Source organism: Leucoraja erinacea, unplaced genomic scaffold (assembly GCF_028641065.1).
Source record: "Leucoraja erinacea ecotype New England unplaced genomic scaffold, Leri_hhj_1 Leri_225S, whole genome shotgun sequence".
NCBI lineage: Eukaryota > Metazoa > Chordata > Chondrichthyes > Rajiformes > Rajidae > Leucoraja > Leucoraja erinaceus.
Genome location: NW_026576126.1, coordinates 103,601 through 127,103, shown reverse-complemented (window position 1 = coordinate 127,103; position 23,503 = coordinate 103,601). Strand labels below are relative to the sequence as shown.

Sequence of the window (23,503 nt, the reverse complement as noted above, 5' to 3'; positions counted from 1 at the left end):
TTTGCAGTAGAGTTGGGTGTACTGCAGTTGTGTTGCGATGGTTTATGTGCAGTTGATGGGTTTAGTGTAGTTGATTTTAGTATGGTGCACTTGTGTCAAGTTCAAAACGGTTGAGTGGAGTTTAATGCAGTTGTGTTGATGTTAGTGCAGTTTCTCTGAGTTGAGTTTAGTGCAGTTGCTTTACTGCAGTTGAGTTAGTGCAGTTAAGTTGGGTTAAATGAGTTGTGTTGATGTTCGTGCAGTTGAGGAGATGAATTTAGTGCAGCTGCGTTACGTATAGTGCACCTGAGTTGAGTTCACTGCAGGTGAGTTTATTTCTGTTTACCGCAGTTGAGTTGAAGTGAATTGCGTTGAGTTGAGATTAGTGCAGTTGAGTTGATATTAATTTAGTTTACTGAATTTCAGTTTAGAATGGTTTAGTTAAGTTTACTAACCTGTAGCTCGTACCCACCACTCTGGGAATAATTCTGGTCAACCTCTTCTGCACTCTTTCAAAAACCACCATATGCTTCTTAGATTAGGGTGAACATAACTGAACACAATACACCCAAACCAAATTGCTGTAAGGTTGTATCCCGCCTTGCCTGACTTTGAGGTGTATTTTTAGGTTGTGAAGGTTTGTGCACGATCCGATCAATTGTCATCAAAATCGTTCTTTCCCCACAGGTACTGATAGACTCCAATATTCCTTAGCTACAAAATAAACTGTACACGACTGAGTTAAAATGTAAATTCCTGAATTCATGTCCTTGCAATATTATTCACGCTAGTCTGTTTCTCCCACAGGAGGGTCAAGTGGATCCGATAAGAACACAGACTACGGTAAATTTATTGATGTTTAATATTCTTTACTGCATCCACAAACACTGATGGACAGGTGACAGCCAATGTTGGAATAACGTTGAAGGCTAAAGGACCAGAGTTAATATTTCATGTGGACGACCTGCCAGTGCAGACCCCGTCAGCGAATGGAGCAGAATTCACGCACGGTTTGCTTTTCACGGAGGGGAAAGGGTAGTGAATGAAGGAGGAATCCCAGGGATCAACATGACAGATGTTGTTGAGTTGAGTTCAGTGCAGTTGAGTTGAATTTGGATGAGTTTAATGCATTTGAGATGAGTTGAGTTTAGTCCAATTGAGTTCAATATAATGGGAGTTGAGTTAGTGCAGTTGAGTTGTGTTGAGTTTTGTGCAGTTATGTTGGGTTTCGTGCAATTAACTTTGAGTTCCGCCTGCCCCTGCGATAAGCCAGCCCAGTTGTGTGTAATTTATTTCCTCAAACGTGAGGGAGTTAGTGAGGGGTAAGGTGATTGTGGTGGAGCCTCAGCCCGTCCTCCCTGGAGATGCCTTGCCTGTTTCCTGCAATTGACATTTGTTTGAGTATAGTGCCTCTTGGATTGAGCGGAGTGTGAGTGTAGTTTGTGTTGAGGTTAGCGCAGTTCCTTGAGGAGTTGAGTTTAGTGCAGCTGAGTTTGACGGTTGTGTTTCGTCCCTGTGTATAGTTGAAGTCGGAGTTCAGTGAGCGGTTGAGTTGAATGTAGCTGAAAGTGGTGTACCGTTGTGGCTGATGCCCAGATGCATTTCCTCGGGGGGAGTTGGGCAGGCAGTCCGTTTGCTTTGTCGCTTGCGGGTAGCCATGCTAGCGACTCTGTAATACAAAAGACTCACTTACCTGAGGTCTTGTCTTTTGTCCTGCAGCTGGAGAGCCTGGCTCCAGCTGCCGCCGCTGTTGCGCTGCTGGCGTAATGCCGCGCCTGCGCACTGGGTGGGTTCTTCACGTAGTCACTCACGTGACTCCGAAGTAAAATTAAGTGCAGTTGAGTTGAGTTTAGTGCAGTTGGGTTGAGTTGAATTCAGGTAAGTTGTGTTCAGGTATTGCAGTTGAGTTGAGTTTCGTGCAGTTGATTTGTGTTGAGTTTAGTGCAGTTGGGTTTATTCTATTTGAGTTTAGTGTTGTTAAGTTTAATGTAGTCCAGATAAATATAATGCAGTTGAGTTTAGCTTAGTTATCGGAGCGGAGTTGAATGCAGTTGTGGAGTTGAGTTCAGTGTGATTAAGTTGAATATAGTTGAGTTTAGTGTAGTTGAGTTGGGTACAGTTGTGCTGTGGTAAATGCAGTTGAATTTAGTGGTCTTAAATTTCGTGCAGTTAAGTTGAGTGCAGTTGAGGAATTGAGTTTAGTTGTGATGAGGTTAATGCAGATGAGTTGGGTTTAGTGCAATTGGGTTGAGTTGAATGCAGATAAGTTGAATTTAGTTGTGTTGAGGTAAGTTGAGTTTATTCCTTTTGAGTTGATTTGAGATAAGTGTTGTTGAGTTTAATGTTATTCAATCGAATACAAGTTGTTGAATACATGCGAGTTTAGTTTAGTTATTGGAGCGGAGTTGAGTCCAGTTATGTTGAGTTTAATGCAGTTGTGGAGTTGAGTCTAGTGTTGTTGAGTTTAGTGTAGTTGAGGTGAGTACAGTTGAGTTTAGTGTAATTGAGTTCAGTTGAGTTTCGTGCAGTTTTGTGTGGTTGTGTTTAGTGCAGTTGGGTTTATTCCATTTGAGTTTAGTGCTGTTGAGTTTAATGTAGTTCAGTTAAATATAATGCAGTTGAGTTTAGTTTAGCTTATTTATTGGAACAGAGTTGAGTGCAGATGTGGAGTTGAGTTTAGTGCAGATGTGCGGAGGTGAATTGTGCTTAGTTGTTGAGTTTATTGCAGTTGAGTTGAATTAATTGGAGTTGCGATGATTGACGTTGAGTTGTGTTTATAGCAGTTGATTTTAGTATGGTGCACTTGAGTTAAGTTCAATGCCGTTGAGTGCAATTGTGTTGAGATTAGTGCAGTTGAGTTGTGTTAAGTGTACTCTCTGGGTTGATGTTAGTGCAGTTGAGGAGTTGAGTTTAGTGCAGCTGCGTTGCGTTTGCTGCAGCAGCATTGTGTTTGGTGCAGCTTAGTTGAGTTGAGTGCAGGTGAATTGAATTGTGTTTAGTGCAGTTGAGGAGAATCATGTTGATTTGAGATTAGTGCAGAGTTGTTGATATTAACTTAGTTTAGTGAATTTCAGTTTAGATTGGTTCAGTTAAGTTTACTAACCTGTAGCTCGTACCCACTACTCTAAGTATAATTCTGGTCAACGTCTTAGAAACATAGAAAATAGGTGCAGGATGAGGTCATTCGGCCCTTCGAGCCAGCACCGCCATTCATTCTGACCATGGCTGATCGTCCCCTATCAATAACCCATGCCTGCCTTCTCCCCATATCCCTTGACTCCACTACCCCTAGAGCTCTATCTAACTCTCTCTTAAATCCATCCAGCGACATGGCCTCCACTGCCCTCTGTGGCAGGGAATTCCCTAAATTCACAACTCTCTGGGTGAAAACGTTTTTTCTCACCTCAGTCTTAAATGACCTCCCCTTTATTCTAAGACTGTGGCCCCTGGTTCTGGACTCGCCCAACATTGGGAAAAATTTTCCTGTATCTAGCTTGTCCAGTCCTTTTATAATTTTATATGTTTCTATAAGACACCCCCTCATCCTTCTAAACTCCAGTGATACAAGCCTAGTCTTTTCAATCTTTCATCATATGACAGTCCTGCCATCCCAGGGATCAATCTCGTGAACCTAGGCTGCACTGCCTCAATCACAAGGATGTCCTTACTCAAATTAGGAGACCAACGCTGTACACAATACTCCAGATGTGGTCTCACCAGAGCCCTATGCAAATGCAGAAGAACCTCTTTACTCCTATACTGAAATCTTCTGCACTCTTTCTAAAATAACCATACCCTTCTTGGATTAGGGTGAACATAACTGAACACAATACAACCTAATCTAATTGCTGCAAAGTTGCATCCTGTAGTCCCTGACTTCGGGGTGTATTTTTAGGTTGTGAAGAATGGGCCCGATCCGATAACTCGTCAACAAATACTTTCTCTCTTCACAGGAACTGGTAGACTCCAATATTCCTTGGGTACAAAATAATCTGTATGCGACTGAGTTAAAATGTTCATTTCTGAATTCACATCATCAAATATTATTCACGCCAGTCTGTTTCTCTAAAGTGGATATGATAAGTACGGAAGCCACGGTTAATTTATTATAGTTTAATATATTCTTTAATTAATCCACAAACCACTGATGGACATGTGACAGCCAATGCTGAAATAACGCAGACGTCTAAGGACCAGGGTTAATGTTTCATGTTGACGACCTGCCAATGGAGACCCCGTCAGTGAAGGGGGCAGAATTTCCTCACGGATGTATTTTTAAGGAGGGAAAGGGTAGTGAATGGAACAGGAATTCGACGGATTAATACTGCAAATGTTGTTGAGTTCATTGCAGTTGAGTTGATCTGAGTATAGTTCAATTTAGTTGAGTTGAATTGAATGCAGTTGAGTTTATGCTGTCGAGTTGAGTGGTTGAGTGCAGTTGAGTTGATTTTAGAGCAGTTGAGATGAGTTGAATACAATTGGGTTGAGGTTAGTGGAGCTTAGTTGAGTTCAGTGCAGTTGAGTTTAGAGTAGTTGAAATGAATTAAGTTTAGAGCAGTTGAATCGAGTGCAGTTGAGTTTAGTTCAATTGGGTTGAATGCAGATAAGTTGAATTGAGTTATGTTCAGTTGTGTTGAGGTAAATGCACTTGAGTTGAATGCTGTTGATTTGTGTCGAGTTGAGTTTAGTGCAGTTGGGTTTATTGCATTTGAGTTGAATTGAGCGTAGTGCTATTGTGTTTAATGTGGTTCAGTTGAATATAACGCAGTTGAGTTTAGTTTAGTGGAACGGAGTTTAGTGCAGTTGTGCTGAGTTTTGTGGAGATGTGATTAGAGTAGTTGAGATGAGTGTAGTTGAGTCGAGTTTAGTGCAGTTGATTTGAGATTAGTGCAGTTGATTTGAGATTAGTGCAGTTGAGTTTAATGCAGTTGTTGTGTTAGGTATAATTTAGTTGACTTGATTATTGCAGTTGAGTTGAGTGTGCTGCAGTTGAGTTGCGATGATTTAAGTGCAGTTAAGTTGGGTTTAGTGTAGTTGATTTCCGTATTGTGCACTTCAGTCAATGCAATTGAGCGCAGTTATGTTGATAGTGTGGTTTCTCTGTGTTTCGTTGAGTTGGGTTTAAATGCAGGTGAGTTGATTTGTGTTTACTGCAGTTGACTTAAGGTGAATTGAGTTGTTGAATTGAGATTAGTGCAGTTGAGTTGATTTTAATTTAATTTAAGTAATTTCAGTTTAGATTGGTTTAGATAAGTTCACTAACCAGCTGCTCGCACCCACAACTCTGGGAATAATTCTGGTCAACGTCTTCTGCACTCTTCCTAAGACCGCCACATCCTTCTTGGTTTAGGGTGAACATAACTGAACACAATACACCCTAACCTAATTGCTGTAAGGTTGCATCCTGCCGTCCCTGATTTCAGGGTGTATTTTTAGGTTTTGAAGGTTTGGGCCCGATCCGATAATTTGTCATTAAAATTTTTCTTTCTCCACAGGTACTGGTAGACCCCAAGAGTCCTTTGCTACAAATTAATCTGTATACGACTGAGTTGAAATGTTCATTTCTGAATTCATGTCATTAAATATTATTCACGCCAGTTTGTTTCTCCTACAGGAGTGTCAAGTGGATACGATGAGAGCGGAGGCTCAGGTACATTTATTGTCCTTTAATATATTCTTCACTTAATCCACAAAGCACTGATGGACAGGTGACAGTCAATGTTGGAATAACGCAGAAGACTAAAGGACCAGGGTTGATGTTCCATGTCGACGACCTGCCAATGGTGACCCTGCCAGTCAGAGGAGCAGGTTTGGCTTTTCAAGTAGGGAAAGGGTAGTGAATGAAGCAGGAATCCCAGGGATCCACACGGTGGATGTTGTTGCGTTGAGTTCAGTTCAGTGCAGTAGAGCTGAATTTAGCTGAGTTTAGTGCAGTTGAGTTTTTAGTCCAATTGGGTTGAGTTGTGTTTGGGTTCATGCAGGTGAGTTGAGTTTAGTGCAGTTTTGTTGAGTTGAATGCAATTGTGTTGAGGTAAGTGCAGTTGAATTCAGTTCAGTGCTGTTGAGTTGGGTAAAGTGAGTTGAGTTCATGCAGTTGAGTTGTGTTCAATTGGCTTGAGATCAGTGCAGTTTAGTTTAGTGCAGTTAAAATGAGTTGAGTTTAGTGCAGTTGAGCTGAGTGTATTTGAGTTGGATTTAGTGCAGTTGAGTTGATTTAAGTTTCGTGCAGTTGAGTTGAGTTTAGTGCAGTTGTTGTTAGTTGAGTTGAGACTAGTGATGGTGAGTTAAGTTGGGCTTTATGCAGTTTAGTTGAGTTCAGAGTAACTGGGTTGCTCTGAGTGCAGTTATTGAGTGCAGTTATTAAAAATAACTGAAGGTGGAATCTCATGTAGATAGGATGGTAAAGAAAGCTTTTGGTGTGCTAGCCTTTATAAATCAGAGCATTGAGTATAGACGTTGGGATGTAATGTTAAAATTGTACAAGGCATTGGTGAGACCAATTCTGGAGTATGGTGTACAATTTTGGTCGCCCAATTATAGGAAGGATGTCAACAAAATAGAGAGAGTACAGAGGAGATTTACTTGAATGTTGCCTGGGTTTCAGCAACTAAGTTACAGAGAAAGGTTGAATAAGTTGGGTCTTTATTCTTTGGAGAGCAGAAGGTTAAGGGGGGACTTGATAGAGGTCTTTAAAATGATGAGAGGGATAGACAGAGTTGACGTGGATAAGCTTTTCCAATTGAGAGTAGGGAAGATTCAAAAAAGAGGACATGACTTCAGAATTAAGGGACAGAAGTTTAGGGGTAACATGAGGGGGAACTTCTTTACTCAGAGAGTGGTAGCTGTGTGGAATGAGCTTCCAGTGGAAGTGGTGGAGGCAGGTTCGATTTTATCATTTAAAAATAAATTGGATAGGTATATGGACGGGAAAGGAATGGTGGGTTATGATCTGGGTGCAGGTAGATGGGACTAGGGGAAAATAAGTGTTCGGCACGGACTTGTAGGGCCGAGATGGCCTGTTTCCGTGCTGTAATTGTTATATGGTTATATGGTGTTGACGTTAGTGCAGACTAGGAGTTGAGTTACTGCAGTTGAGTTACTGCAGTTGAGTTACTGCAGTTGAGTTACTGCAGTTGAATTGACTGCAGTTGGCTTGAATTGACTTCATTGCAGTTGATTTCGGCGCAGTTACTTGCAGTTGACTAGAGTGCAGTTCAGTTTTTTGTGCAGTTCAGTTGAGTTTAATGATGTTGAGTTTAGTGCAGCGCAGTTGTATGCAGTTGTGGTCAGTTTAAAGCAGTTGAATGGTTATTTGCTGTGCATTTGAATTTGCTGACGTTGAGTGGCGTTGAAGTTGAGTGGCGTTTAGTGCTGTTGAGTTGAGGTTAGTAGATTTGAGGTTAGTAAATTTGAGCCGAGTGCGGTTGAGTCGAGTGCGGTTGAGTCGAGTGCAGTTGAGCAGACTTGTTTACTGCAGTAGAGTTGAGTGCACGTGAGCTGAGTTGAGTGCAGTTGGGTTGAAATTTGGGCAAGTTCGCTGAGTTGTGTTTAGTGCAGTTGGGTTTAGTGCAGTTTACAGTTTAGTTGGGTTATGTGTGTTGGGTTTAGTGAACTTGAGTTGAATTTAATGCAGATGTGTTGAGATTAGTGCAGATTTTCAGAGTTGAGTTTTGTGCAGTTTGGTTTAGTGCAGTTGATTTGTGTTGATGTTAGTGCAGTTGAGTAGATGAGCTTAGTAGGGTTGCACTGAATTTAGTGCAGGTGAGTTGAGGTGAGTTTAGTGCAGGTGAGTTGAGGTGAGTTTAGTGCCGTTGAGTTTAGGTAAGAATAATGCAGTAATCGCTGCAATCTAGTGCAGAGATTATTGCATTTGAGTTGATTTTAACTTAGTTTAGTGAATTTCAGTTTAGATTAGTTTAGTTTAGTAACGTGCAACTAGTACCCACTACTCTAGGAATTCTGGTCAACCTCTAATGCAATATTTTTAAAACCACCATATTCTTTTCGTATTAGGGCAAACATAACTGAACTCAATACACCGTAACCAAATTGTTGTAAGGATGCATCATGACTTCACTGACTTCGGAGTGGATTATGGAAAGTTTTGGCCCAATCTGATGACGTCATCACAACTTACTTTCTCCACAGATGCTGGTTGACTCCAAGATTAATTTGCTACAGATGTAACTGTATATGACTGAGCTAATATGTTAATTACTGAATTCATTCCATCAAATTATTTACATCAGTCTGTTTCTCCCACAGGAGGGACAAGTGTATCCTATAACACCGGCAGCTACGGTAAATCTATTGTGATTCAATATATTTTTCTCTTATTCCACAAAGCACTGATGGACAGGGGACAGTCAGTAGTGGGATAACACAGAAGGTTAATGAACCAGGGTTAATGTTTTATGTCGGCGACCTGCCAGTAGAAACACCGTCAGTGAGAGGTGCAGATTTCACTCAATGTTCAAGGAGGGAGGGTGTAATGAATGAAGCAGGTATCCTCGGTTAAGCACTGTCTTTTGAGGGTGAGAGGGCCCTAGAGTGGAGGTCCCTCTATGCAGGTACACAAAAATGCTGGAGAAACTCGGCGGGTGCAGCAGCATCTATGGAGCGAAGGAAATAGGCAACATTTCGGGCCAAAACCATTCTTCAGTCCCCTCTAAGCAGGAATTGTATCCCTTTACATCGGGGATCTGGGGTGACGGGTACTAAACCGAGTAGTCCCATGCAATCTGTTTCTAACGTGTTTCACAGAGTTGCCAGCAACCTGCCACTTTTGCCGGCTGGATGAGTCTGTGCTCCACCTACATATGGAGTGTGTGGTTTTACAGCCTCTGTACCAATATCTAAAGGGGCTGCTCCTTGCCTTCTGGCTGCAAATCACACCCATCATTCTCATCTTTGGATACCCTGAGCGTAGGGGACTGGGTAGGGGTGAACATGTCCTGGGTGGCTTGCTCCTAAGCCTGGCCAAGCAGGTCATTGCGAGTCACGGCGCCAGGCGGAAGAGAGCTCCACCCGAGCCGACTGCCTGACCCTTGCCCGAAGTTACATCCACGCCCGGGTGGTACCAGAGAGGGACAACCCAGGCACGCGCTCTCTGGGGGTGTTCACCGACCGCTGGGTGCCACGGGGATAGGAATGCACCCTTAAGGATGCGGAAATAGTTATTTAAGAATGTTTCCTTTATTTGTATTACGATGGGTGGGTTTGTTTGTATTCTTTTGTTTGTTCATATCATTGTAAATAATTGATTTAATTTATTTTTGATTAACATAAAAGGAGCACTGTGAAGGGTTGACTGCACTTCACTGGGCTGAGTTGTGCTGAGCGCAGTTGAGTTGAGTTAAGTCTGGTTTGATTTACAATGGTTTCGTTCAGTATGTTTAGTTTTGTTTCGTTTAGTTCAGTACAGTACAGTTTTGTGCAGTTGAGTTTAGTGCAGTTTAGTTTACTTTAATTGAGCATAGTTTGGTTTGTTGCATGTAAGTTTCGATGATTTTAGTGCAGTTCCGCTTAGATAGGTTCAGTTTGGTTGAGCTTAGTTTGGTTTGGTAATATGTAGCTTGTACTCGAGAATCTAGGAATCATTCTGGCAAACAAGCACTTTCTCGAACATCCACATCCTTGTATTACGGTGCCCATACTGAACACAATACACAATAAGCAAATTGCTATGAGATTGCATCATGACTTCCCTGACAACGGGATGTATATTTGCGTTGTGAGGGTATGGGGACCATCTGAGAACACGCGGTCTAGACTTTTAGCCCCTGTCAAACGATGCAAATTTACTCAGGAGCTCTCCCGAGTTTAAAAAATATCAAATTCATGGTTCTTCATTTTTTTTTACTCTTGGACATTTTTCACAGTGTTGAAAAAACTTCCTGAGTACCTGCCGTTAGCATTACGAGCCGCTATGTGATACCCACGAGCTCCGACGTACCCACTATGTACATTCTACATACTTACCACAAGTTTGATTTTTTTTTTTTAACTCGAGAGAACTCTTGGGTAAACTAGCATCTTGGGACGGGGGCATTATTCGTTCTCTACAGATGCGTTGACCTGCTCGGCGTTTGATCTTCTCTGTTTGTTTATTCAATAAACCAACCACATCCTGCCATTTTCATTGTTCAAAGTTGAGTCCTATAGTACAAAGCTGGTTAAAACAATAGCAAATAGCCGTATCAGGTCAGGGCCTCATTGAGGAACTCATGAGTGGTCATTCTCGAAGATTCCATGGCTAATAAATAAACTTTATCCGACTGAGTTGACATTTTCATTTCTGAATTAATTCAGGCAAACATTATTCATGCCTGTTTGTTTCTCCCATAGGATACTGATCAACGTCTGGACATGATAACTATGCTGGCTACGGTAAATTTATTCTGCTTCAATATATTCTTTACTGGTTTTCCCAAGGACACATGACAGTCAAGTTTGGAAGAACGCAGAAGGCCCGAGGACCAGGGTTAATGTTTCCTGTCGACGACCTGCCAGTAGAAACCCCGTCAGTTAGAGGAACATAATTCCCTAACCATTGGCTGTTCAATGAGGGAATGGGTAGTGAATGAACATAATAATAATAATAATAATAATAATATTTTATTGTCATTGCACATAAGTGCAACGAGATTTGGTATGCAGCTTCCATCCGATGTCATAACTTAAATAACTAATAAAATTTAGATTTAGATACCCTGAGAACATGGTTTGTTAAAAGAACATTACAACAGTAAAATAGTCAAAACAGTTCAAACAGACTAAAGTGCAGATGTGTCTGTGTGACGTGACCATCCGAGGGAGACAGTCCAGGGGGGGGTGGGGGTCACTCAGCAGGGCCGGTTCAGAGCCGCTATAGCTCTGGGAATGAAGCTGTTCCTGAGTCTGGAGGTTCGGGCGTAGAAGGCCTTGTAACGTCTGCCGGAGGGAAGTAGTTCGAACAGTCAATTACAAGGGTGTGAGGAGTCTTTATGGATGCTGACGGCCTTCCTGAAGCACCGTGTGTGGTAGATGCCCTCCAAGGCTGGTAGCTGTGTCCCAGTAATCTTCTGCGCTCTGTTGACGACGTGCTGAAGAGCTCTCCTCTCCACCTCCATGCAGCTGAGATACCACACAGAGATGCCATACGCTAATATGCTCTCTGTGGTGCAGTGGTAGAAGGTTGTCAGCAGCTGTTAGGGCAGACCAGTCTTTTTTAATGTTCTCAGGAAGAACAGTCGTTGCTGTGCCTTCTTGACCAGCGCAGCGGTGTTGGTGGACCATGTGAGGTCCTCTGAAATGTGAGTGCCCAGAAACTTAAAGCTGGACACTCTCTCCACACTTAGATTCAACATTGCGGATATTGAATTGTTTGGTCGAGTTTTATTTTAGTTTATTGCTGTTCAGATTAGTGCAGCTGAGTTTAGTGCAGGCCATTCCTTATCTCCAGAGATGCTGCCTGTCTCGCTGAGTTACTGCAGCATTTTGTGTCGATTCCTTCACAATAGGGCAAATTGTATAAGCAAATTAATCTACAAAATGGCAGGTCTTTGGAGTGTGTCGGGAAACTGGAACACCCGGAGAAAATCCACGCAGGTCATGGGGAGAATGTACAAACTCCGTATAGAATAATCTGTTCACACCTCAGTACACGGTTCTGCAGCGGGAGATTTGCTGCCTTTCAACGCCAGAGACCCCGGTTCGATCTTGACCACGGATGCTGTGTGCACGGAATTTGTGCGGTTTTCCCCGTGACCCACATGGGTTTCCCCCGGATTCCTCCCACATCCCAACAACCTACGGATTTGAATGCTAATTGGCTTTGTAGAATTGTAAATTGTCCCCCGTAGATTGTCCCCACGCTGAATTATCCCAGCAGGACAGGCAGCATTTCTGGAGAGAAAGAATGGGTGACATTTCGAATTTGAGACTCTTCTTCAGACGAGCTGTCCCCAGTGTGTGTAGGATGGTGTTAGTCTGTAGCGGGATCGGTAGTTGGATTGGACTCCGTGGGCTGAAGAGCCTGTTTTAGGACTACAATTAGGCCATTTGGCCCATCAAGCCTATTCCGTCATTCAATCATGGCTGATCTATCTTTCCCTCTCAACCCCATTCTCCTGCCTTCTCCCCAAAACCCCGGCCACCTCTATATATTTTCGATGGCAATGTATTGCACATATTCACCACCCTCAGACTAAATAAATTCCTCCTCATCCTCTTCCTCGAGGAACCACATCGACTCTCCCACTAGTGGAAACATCCTCTCCACATTCACTCCATCCAGTTGTTTCACTATTCGGTAAGTTGCAATGAGATCCCCTCTCATCTTAATTCAAGTGAGTACCAACCGCCTTGAAAAGCTCATCATATGTCAACCCGAACATCCCTGGGATCATTCTCGCAAACCTCATCTGTAGTGCCAGCACATCCTTCCTCAGATATGGGCCCCCAAATTGCTCACAACTTTCCAAATGCAGTCTTAGCAGTGCCTCATAGATCCTCCGCATTACATCCATATTTTTGTCTACTAGTCTTCTTGTCTCAAAATAATTGCTAGCATTGCGTTTGCCTTTATTTGTATCATGACCAAATTGAATTAAATTGCATTGAATTGAATTTAAATGAAATGAAATGATTTGAAACAAAACAAAATATACAGCATGGAAAAAGACTGTTCCTCCCACCGAGTTATGTCGACCATCGATCACTCATTCACACTAGTTCTACGTTATCCCACGTTCCCATCCAGGATTTGAGTATAGGAGCAGGGAGGTTCTACTGCAGTTGTACAGGGTCTTGTTGAGACCACACCTGGAGTATTGCGTACAGTTTTGGTCTCCTAATCTGAGAAAAGAAATTTTTGCCATAGAGGGAGTACAGAGAAGGTTCACCAGACTGATTCCTGGGATGTCAGGACTTTCATATGAAGAAAGACTGATTAGACTCGGCTTGTACACGCTAGAATTTAGAAGATTGAGGGGGGATCTTATAGAAACTTACAAAATTCTTAAGGGGTTGGACAGGCTAGATGCAGGAAGATTGTCCCAGATGTTGGGGAAGTCCAGAACAAGGGGTCACAATTTAAGGATAAGGGGGAAATCTGTTAGGACCGAGATGAGAAAAACATTTTTCACACAGAGAGTGTTGAGTCTCTGGAATTCTCTGCCACAGAAGGTAGTTGAGGCCAGTTCATTGGCTATATTTAAGAGGGAGTTAGATGTGGCCCTTGTGGCTGAAGGGATCAGGGGATATGGAGAGAAGGCAGGCACAGGATACTGAGTTGGATGATCAGCCATGATCATATTGAATGGCGGTGCAGGCTCGAAGGGCCGAATGGCCTACTCCTGCAGCTATTTTCTATGTTTCTATGTTTCTATTCTCTGCACGCTTGTGGCAATATACAAATGCTCGTTAACTTGAAACAATGCATATCTTCGGTGTTATTCATGCTATTCGGCAGAGTGTAATCTTTTGTCTTTTATGGAGCTCATTGAAATCAACAGCGTGTGAATCAGATTGTTCCAACGTAGAACATAGAAACATAGATGCAGGAGGAGGCCATTCGGCCCTTTGAACCATTCATTGTGATCATGGCTGATCGTCCCCTATCAATAACCCATGCCTGCCTTCTCCCCATATCCTGACTCCACTAGCCCCTGGAGCTCTATCTAACTCTCTCTTAAATCCATCCAGTGATTTGGCCTCCACTGCCCTCTGTGGCAGGGAATTCCATAAATTCACAACTCGCTGGGTGAAAAAGTCCTTTCTCACCTCAGTCTTAAATGACATCCCTTCTATTCTAAGACTGTGTGCCCCCTGGTTCTGGATTTGCCCAACATTGTGAACATTTTTCCTGCATCTAGCTTGTCCAGTCCTTTTATAATTTTATATGTTTCTATAAGATCTCCCCTCATCCTTCAAAACTCCAGTGAATACAAGCGTAGTCTTTTCAATCTTTCCTCATATGACAGTCCCGCCATCCCAGGGATCAATCTCGTGAACCTACGCTGCACTGCCTCAATCACAAGGATGTCCTTCCTCAAATTAGGAGACCAAAACTGTACACAATACTGCAGATGTGGTCTCACCAGAGCCCTATACATCTAAGCGTCTGTTGTTGTGAGGCACTGTTCCATGTTTTACGCTGTCAGGCAGTCTGACAGTGCCGAACATGATGCAAGTTTAAACTAATTAGTAGCGCATGCACGTCCATATAGCTCCATTCCGTAGATCTCTATGTGCCTATCTAAAAGTCTGACAAAACACTGTCGTATTTGCCCCCACCAACACTCCGGGCAGCGGGTGCTAGGCACACACCACCCACCGTGTAAAAAAACCTACCCCGCACAACTATTGTAAACTTGCCCCCTTTCCATGGTCAGCCTATGCTCTGCATAGGTTTTTTTCCCAGAACCTCCAGTTTCCTTCCACACTCCAAAGACGTACAAATGTGGCTAATTTGTTGGGTAAAATTGTGAATTGTCCCGAGCGTGTGTAAGATAGTGGGAATTCGCGGAGATCATTGGTCGGCCCGGACTCGATGGGCTGAAGTGCCTGTTTCCGTCCTGTATCTCTATACTATACTAAACTAAAGTAAAATAAAGTAAACAAAACTAGACTATATGCATTTCCCCTCTGAACATAACAGTCGAGACTCTACCATATATATGCCTCTTAAAGCCCTGTCCCACTGTACAAGTTCATTCCAAGAGCTCTCCCGAGTTTAAAAAAAATTAAACTCGTGGTAAGCACGGAGAATGAACGTAGCGGGTATGTTGGAGCTCGGGGACGTCTCTTAGCGCTAACGACAGGTACTCGGGAAGACTTGCTAACAGCAGGTAAGCACGGGAAGACCCGTGAAGATTTTTCAACATGCTGAAAAATGTCCACGAGAGCCCCGAGTACCGACGAGTGGCCATTACGTAAATCCCCGAGTTGGAATCGGGGCAAACTCGGGAGAGAGCTCTTGGAATGAATTTGTACCGTGGGACATCGATCAACTGACGTTTAAATGTAAAAACTTTGTTTTGCAGGCGAACTGTGCTGTCGGACTGAACGCTCAACAAACGATGTTGCTGCCGTCGCTTAGCATCGACTTCATGATCCAATTTATTGTTAATTCTCTCTGTCATTTGAAAAGACGCCTTGAAACGCGATCATCTTCGCAAAAATAAAATCTCATATCAATAAAATTTGGGTGCCTGTTTTATTTCAATGGGAAGGGATGCTGGTAAAACAGCATGTCGGGGTGTTAAGGGTTATGGGGAGAAGGTAAGAGAATGTGGTTGGGAGGGCGTGATGCATTGGCTATGAATGAATGGTGGTGTAGACTTGATGGGATATTTCTGGTCCTAACGCTTCTGATTACAGCCCGTTTCTTGCATGCATTTCACAGGTAACCCCCCCCCCCCCCCCCCCCCCCCCCCCCCACCCCCCCCCCCAACATCCCTTCCATTGACTCCATTCATACATCACGCTGCCTCGGCAAGGCCAGCAGCATAATCAGGGACCCTGGTCAATCCCTCTTTTCCCTCTCCCATCAGGCAAAAGGTGTAGTAGTGTAAAAACGCACACCTCCAGATTCAGGGGCAGTATATTCCCAGCTGTTGTCAGTGCTTCATTGGTGCCATGTACTTCATTGGTGCCCTGGGATATCTTTGTTTGGACTTGACTGGCTTGCACTAAACATTATTCCTTTATCATGTGCGGTAAATCATTGGTGGTTTCCCCAAGAAAGGGGGTAGACCAAGGAAAGTTGATCTCGCTACCCCAGTCGCTGACAAGGAGGTCAGCGACACTCCCGAAGGGAATCCCGGTCATGACCTCGGGGAACTCCACACCTGGAGTATTGCGTACAGTTTTGGTCTCCCAATCTGAGGAAAGACATTCTTGCCATAGAGGGAGTACAGAGACGGTTCACCAGGCTGATTCCTGGGATGGCAGGACTTTCATATGAAGAAAGACTGGATAGACTCGGCTTGTACTCGCTAGCATTTAGAAGATTGAGGGGGGATCTTATAGAAACTTACAAAATTATTATTTTTTTTATAATTTTATTTTAATTAGAAGTACAGTAAATTACAAAAATACACATCAGACATATCTTATTACATTTGTTGTACCACTTCGTTTTTTTGAGCTTTAAAAAAGGTAGAAATAAAAGAAGTAAGGAAAGTGAGCAAGAATCGCGAAGGTGCAGGAAAGTGTTGGGAAACGAAAGCCCCTTGGGGAAGAAGTTAGAGAAGGAAGTAAAGAAAGGAAATAAGACCCTAGAAAGAAAAGAAAAAAAAGGAAAACCAATCGCTCTATCGTAACACAAAACTCGAAAAAAAGGATATACCAACCGTGTTTTTAAAAAAAAAATTTAATTTTACTTCGGAGTCACGTGTGACTACGTGAAGAACCCCGCTTACGACGCATGCGTGTCATATCGCATACACGCATTGCACGAGTCAGACATGGGAGAGGACGTCTCCCTAGAGGTAAATGGAAAGAAGCAGGTAAGAGACTGCAAAATTTTTGCCACTTACCTTGCAGGTAGGAAACTGCAGGATGAAGAAAGCTGGAGGGGAGAACCATGGAGACAGCGGGCAGCCAGCAACATCAGCAGCAGCCGACGTCACGTGAATCCTCCGGAGAGGAAACAGCTGTGCCCGATGTCGCTCCCCACACCGGCAAGATTCACTGCTACCGGGCGGGAAGCGAAGCAACAAGTCCCGGGTTGGATGCAGTCGCTAGCGGCATCGGAGCCGATTGAAGCGGCTGGAGGACCGGGGCGAGCGACCAGTACCGTGAGTACGGGGTTGGTCAGAGGGGTTGAAGCCCTACGAGCAGCTGCGGGTGGCCTATGCTTGGGGCATTTCTGCAGGTTTTTACCGCTGCAGACGACCACGAGGGACCAGTGTTGTAAGCACCAGTGTCGGTCCCAGCGGCATGAACGAGCAGCCGGGAGCGGCCAGTGCTGGGGGCATTGGTGCTCGTTTTAACAGCTGCAGAAGACCGCGAGGGACCAGTGCTGTAAGCACCAGTCGGTCCCAGCGGCTAGAACGAGCAGCCGGGAGCGGCCAGTGCTGGGGGCATTGGTGCTGGGTTTAACGGCTGCAGAAGACCGCGAGGGACCAGTGCTGTAAGCACCAGTGTCGGTCCCAGTGGCGAGAGCTAGCAGCCAGGAGCGGCCAGTGTGCTGAGGGCATTGGTGCTGGTTTGACCGGCTGCAGAACAACCACGAGGGACCAGTGCGTGAGCACCGGGGGCGGTTCCAGTGGTTGGAATTAACAGGTTTGTTGCACTGCATTCTGAATTTCTAGGAATGGACAGAGTAACGCGAAGGAAGGCTGCGGAGAAGGTGCAGGAAGTAAGTCAGGAGGCACAGGAGTCTCGGATGGAGAGCTGTGCCTGACTTATTCCCGCGTCGGCAAAATCAACTTCTCGGCCGGGCGGGAAGGCAAAGAGAAAACTACATTACTGTGAAAGTGATGTGGATTTGGAGCAGTCACTGGATAAAACCTACCAGTACCGGAGCAGGGAGCTGGAAAGCCGGTACGAGTGGCTGCAGGATGATCAGTCGCCAGCAGGTGCCCGTGAGTACTGGGACCGCAAGGAGCGGCATAGTTATATCGGGCGGCCGGGAGCGACCAGTGCCCGTAGGCATGGGGACCGGCTGCGGGAAATACCGCGTGCGACTAGTGCCCGAGAGCACCAAGGTCGGCAGGAGCGGTCCGATATATTAAAGCACCCGCGATCGACTAGTGCCCGAGAGCATGTAAGTCGGCTGGAGCGGTTGCTGGAGGAAATTCTCCACAGTGGCAGGCTCCGGGATTGGAGGATAGCCACAGTGGGCAAAAAATATAAGTCCCACAGCAGTTTCCCATAAGGGCTGCATGAAATATCAGACGCCTCTGAGGAGGGTATTGAAGGTCTGACTGGGTCAGAATCTGAGCAGGTGATGGAGCCACCTTCCCCTATTGAAGGGGAGAAAAACAAGTTGCTGGACATGGTGGGCCAGTACTTCCAACAAGAACAAACTGGGAAGGATCTCGAGGCCAGGATGGCTGCCAGTGTTAATAAAGACATCACTGCGAAAGTGATGTGGAGAAACATCCTCCGGATAATACTTACCGATACCGGAGTGAGGATGAGCAGCTGCAAGATATAGCGCAGCCAGCAGCGGCCACTTTTGTGGAGCTGGGAAACCGGTACGAGTGGCTGCAGCAGGTTCGGCCGTGAGTGACATGGTGAGGGTTTGGCCCGGGACGACCACTGTGGAAGATGCGAAAGCCTCTACTTCAGCATCTACCCCAACCTCAACCTCAAGGCCCTCCACAACCACGAATGAAACCAAGAAAATAACTCAGTTACCACCGATAACCATGGAGGTAGGTGAATCTGGGGCTCCAGAATTAATAGGGAGCACGGAAGTTGGAGGGACATTGCAACTTCATTTGGAAGCATGGTGTAATATAACTATGGACAGATATATTCTTAGCAGTATTAAGGGATATCTGATAGAGTTTATTTATTTTATGAGGAGGAACGTTGAGGGAATACGTGCCCTCTGCTCCCACCCTCGAATGGTCATATCTTAAACTGGTATCTCTTTAATAATCTTACTATTTTAGGTCATTATAGTGTATCTGTGACCTCACACCGCTGCTTTGAAGGATGACACGCATGCGTCGTAAGCGGGGTTCTTCACGTATTCCCTCAACGTTCCTCCTCATAAAATAAAGATCAAACTTCAAACTGGTAAGTTCTCGTTTAATCTTACTATTTTATACATTCCGTTACCAGATCCTGGTACCATTTATATAGTAAGATTAAACGAGTACTTACCAGTGCGAAGTTTGATCTGTATTTTATGAGGAGTTACGATGAGGGATTACGTGAAGAAGCCCGCTCAGTGCGCAGGTGCGGCATACTTTGAAGCAGCGGTGTGGAATCACAGATAGACACAATATTTGAAGTAACATAATAAAGATCAGTGAGACATCAGTTTATTAGTTTGATCTATATAATGAGGGTGGGAGCGGAGGGCACGTAATCCCTCATCGTAACTCCTCATAAAATACAGATCAAACTTCATACTGGTAAGTACTCGTTTAATCTTACTATTTTACTTCGGAGTCACGCGAGTGACTACGTGAAGATTTCAAAGGTCTGTGATTTCAAACCGTGTAACAGTTTTATTTCACTCACTGCCGAAGTTCTTGAGGGAGGAAGTGTTATCGTAATCAACCAATGGATCTGCTTTCTCAAGAAACAGAAAGGTATTTGTTAACAATAACAACATAAATAGCTCCCCTGAGCTTAAATTAAATATTTGCAGTTTGTAATATTCTGTCTGCAATTAAATCAGGCTTATCAACGGTTTACAATAAAAAATGTTCTGAACGTCGTTTCCCTTGACCATCCTGCCGTATTGAGAATGTGGTCAACCGGGATGTCCATTCGTTCAGCCGCTGATATCAATGCTGCCCTAGTGGAATGGGATTTAAATGTATTATTATCTATTCCGGCAGCTTTCAGTACCTGTTTGAGCCACCTTGAAGTGGTTTGGCTCGTACCCCGTCTTGGGGTTTCTTGTGGTTGACCCATAGGCTTTTCCTCTCCCTCTAAGATTGTGGGTTGTATCTATATATTGTTGTAGATGGGTCACCACACTCAACCTGGACTCTGTTTGTTAGGCCCGGAATACCACCAGTGAATTGGGCGTTCCTGGTCGCTTAGGTTTTACCAGACCTAGAATGATGAACGTGATGCGGTCTGGGGTAATCACCATGTTATCCAGTCTAGTTTTATGGAGTGACTGGACTCTGTGAGCGGATACGAGAGCCATAAGCATGAGCGTTTTTAACATAGATTGTGCAAGACTGAGGGATCTAGCTGGTGCCATTCTCTGAGATATGTCAATATCACACTGATATCCCATACATGGGTATACCTGGGTTTTTGGGGCTTGTTATTATAAATGCCCTTCATAAGTTTTATCTTCAGTGGATGGGATCCCATGCTCTGCTGTCCTGCTGTTTTTAGATAAGCAGACAGGGCGCTTCGTGCTGTATTTACGGCACTGTAACTCACCTTTTCATCATGGTGTAGATGGTCCAGGACCTCCAATACGTCAGTGGTTGAATAGTTTGGTATGTTGTCCCTGCGTCGTGGCAGTATTTTTCCCATGTTTGCTCTTGGTGACTGTTCGCAGGGATGCCGACATGGTGGTAATGGTTCATTTGGATACTCCCAGTCCCTGGTAAGGTCTATTCAAAACCTACAACCCAGGAGTTTGATGTGTTCATGGCATGGGTGGCTTATGCCTGATACTGGGTGAGTCAACAACCGTGGTCCACTAGGGAAATCTATAGGTGACTCGACCACCATGTCGTGATGAACTGGGAACCATGGCTATGTAGGCCGGTCGGGCACCTTCAATATCCCAGAGGCAGATTCCATCTGTATTGCGAAGTGCCCGACTGATGAGGCAGAAGGGAGGGAAGCAAAAGCAGAAATTCCCCCTATCCAGCATGTAGGCATCTACCGCTGCTGCCTCTGATCTGGTTCCTAAGTCACATACATAGGTTACTGGTGATTCCGTCTTGTTGCAACCAAATTGATATCTGACGTACAAATTGCTTAATAACTTGGCAGATATTTTGGGTTTGACATCCATTCAATTTTTCCCCCGTGACGTGGTGTCTCCCACTGTGTTCTAGCTTACCTAGGAGATAGGCAGCCGATAGTTAAAATATCTTTTGACACTCCATTGCCAGATCTGTTTGACGAATTTGTTGCACGATAATGATTTTATGCTCCCCATACGGTTAATATAAGCCACCACCATAGTATTATTAATCCGTAAACATATATGCACGTGCTGTATTTGAAATGCATATGCTTTTAACCCAAAAGGCGACCACCAATCCCAAATAGTTGATGCCCGGTGTGTGTAGTAACGATGATTCTGAATTGGTCCATCTGTTACCTGTGCTGGATATGGAGTTAGTTGCTCCCCAGCCTAAAGCACTGGCATCGGTTTTTAATAACCAAGTTAGGATTGGTGATAATAATAGGGCTGAAACTATGCCAAACATTGTCTGCCCACCACTGTAATTCTGATATAGCTTCAGTGGGTACATTCATGATTTGATTATAGTGACCCGAGCACCTTGGCAAAGTAACAGTCATATGGATAGAATTGATATTAAAGCCCAGATAATCCATGGTAGTTAACGGCTTCAATTTTGGTTTATCTGGGTGTAGGATGAACCTCAGTGTTTTAAGGAGCTGTTTCGTAGCTAGAAACTGCTGCCACAGCTAATTCCTTTGTTTTTCCCTAATATGAGGATATCATCCAATATATGCCATGATTATGCTTGTTTTCTTAATATTTTCATGGCTATTTTTAGTATTTTTGTAATTAGTTTAGGGCTGAGGTTAGACCATTGGGAATGCTCTATACTCCCATAGTTGCCCCATCCAGATAAATTTTTAGGTATCTACAATGATCCTTGTGTATGGGTATAAGATAGTATGCATCTTCCATATCAATGCTTGCCATAAAGTATCCTTTGGAGATCAGATGTCTGGCAGTGACAAAACGTCTCCATCTTAAAGTGTATATACTCAACAGATTTATTTAGTGATATTAGGTCAATGATGATGCTACATTCACCATCTTTTGTAGTTTTGGTGAATATATTCGATACAAATTCCAATGGTTCATGTTTGCTCCCATGATCCCTTTTGTAATGAGCCTTTCTAGTTCAGCTTGACCTTCTCGCTTCTCTTTCTTAGAGGGAAAATGCCCTTTGGGCGCATTGCTGAACTGGCGGTAATATGCCCAATTTGAATTCAAGTTTTTATCCACTAATACTGTTGAGTATATATTTGTTATTTGTGACAGCACCCCATGCTTCTTTCAACAAGTGTAAATGCCCCCCCCCCGCAGTTAGTAGAGCACCCTTATTTTGTGTAAACTGGGAGGAACCAGACTACCTACCTCCATGTTCATTGTTTTTTCATGAAGGCTCAGCTTTGCTGGTACGCTGGTGCTGTCGGTGGGGCGGCGCATCTTCCAATGGTTCCGCTCTGGGCCCCTGTCTAAAAAGACCTTTGGGGGTAATAAGCAGCGGTCCCTTGCTTTCACCAGTCCTTGGATGTGGGTGTTGACTGGTGGATGCCGAGGGGTGCTGCCAGCTGGGTGTTGGATGAGATGTCCTGCTCGTTCCCGGGCCTGCCCTCATGAGGCGCACAGGTTTAGCTGCCTCTCTTCCCGCTGCAGCGGTTTGCATTGCCCCACATTTTTGGGGTTGAGGGCAGGTCTTATATGCCACAAATGGCAGTCGAGTATCCCGCATTTGGGAACATCTTAGGCGTCAGCACACTCGAAGTGCAATGGGATAGCCTCGTCCTGGGAGAACCACCTTGGTGATCATGGCGTCTCGGCTGCCAGGTGAGTATGATCCGTGGAACGAGCAAAGGCGGTGATTTTTGGTGTTAGGAGCTTCAGAATTCGCTGCTTTTAGCTCTTGACTGCGAGTCTGCTGACCCAGCTGCCTGCAGATTTACCTCTGGAAAGGCCTTCTCCTGCAGGGCTTTGTTGGGAAGATGGTCGCGTGGAGGAGCCATGTAGTGGCCCACGACACCCAGCAGCTCTTCCCGATCCTGCTCCCCTGGCATACTCCTGTTCTCGTCCGCCTGCCCAGCGGTTAAGCCAGCCCAGCCCTGGCCTCCTTAGCTAGCCTCGAATAAAGAGGGAGCAAAAGGGGGTGCTATAAATTCTGTGGAGGAGGCATATGCCCTACCTCCGTTGTCCCATCAATCCCTCGACAAGGGAGATGGCTAGTGCAATAGCACTGGGGTAGGAGTGTCAGCTCCCTTGGCATTCAGCCAGTGACCCCTCGTTTTGCTGGAGGTTTTTAGCTCCATGACCTCCTCTGGCTTGGGGAGACAGACATACTTGTTTTTGCTGTCTCCAGCCTGTTCCAGTGTTGGAGGAAAGTTGATTCCTGTACAACCTGTATTTTTGGTAAGGTTGTCTTACCTGTCGTTAGAGGCTGCCTGCCGTCTTTTGGGCGGCATTCTAGCGGTTCCCGGGCGGCGATTCTCCTTGTCAGGAGTCTGCAGGGGTGCCGGTCGGGTTTTCAAATTTCCCTCCGGTGTGCTACTGTTAACCGAACAGCTGTTCAGCGGACCGGTATCAGCGCAGCTCCCTGCCAGTGGTCCGCAGCGTGTACGGTCCCGTTTGCGCCTATCCCCCTCCACTGTCGGCTCCTTCGCTGGAGTCGAACGGGGGCCGCTTCCTCTGCTGCTTTGCTCCCCCTGGAGCAAAAAACACAAGGCCCGATTAAGGTAGGTACTTACCTAACGTTCCTTATTTCAGGCTGGTTTGCGGGAGCGCACGACTCACGCTGGGCCGCGTGTGCACAGCTGTACGATAATGCCGCACCTGCGCACTGAGCGGGCTTCTTCACGTAGTCACTCACGTGACTCCGAAGTAAAATTTTAAATTACTATTGCACCTTGTGCTTGTAAT

General features: G+C 44.8%; 1 protein-coding gene and 1 pseudogene across 6 annotated transcripts in view; one reads left to right on the top strand and one right to left on the bottom strand.

Annotated features, from left to right (window-relative positions):
* The window catches only part of LOC129716387 (uncharacterized), a 38,229-nt gene extending 22,912 nt beyond the window's left edge, over positions 1 to 15,317 (top strand). For 4 of the 6 annotated variants that reach the window (XM_055666259.1, XM_055666255.1, XM_055666257.1 and 1 more), the window contains 5 exons: positions 787 to 822; positions 5,594 to 5,629; positions 8,245 to 8,280; positions 10,327 to 10,368; positions 15,006 to 15,317. In XM_055666259.1, coding sequence (XP_055522234.1) covers positions 787 to 822; positions 5,594 to 5,629; positions 8,245 to 8,280; positions 10,327 to 10,368; positions 15,006 to 15,146 — 291 coding nt within the window. In that variant the 3' untranslated portion in view covers positions 15,147 to 15,317. The remainder of the gene's footprint in view (positions 1 to 786; positions 823 to 5,593; positions 5,630 to 8,244; positions 8,281 to 10,326; positions 10,369 to 15,005) is intronic. The other 2 variants (XM_055666258.1, XM_055666256.1) reach the window with 2 other exon arrangements.
* A 6,960-nt stretch (positions 15,318 to 22,277) lies between these two features.
* Positions 22,278 to 22,428, bottom strand: LOC129716393 (U1 spliceosomal RNA; annotated as a pseudogene).
* Positions 22,429 to 23,503: the final 1,075 nt, after the last annotated feature.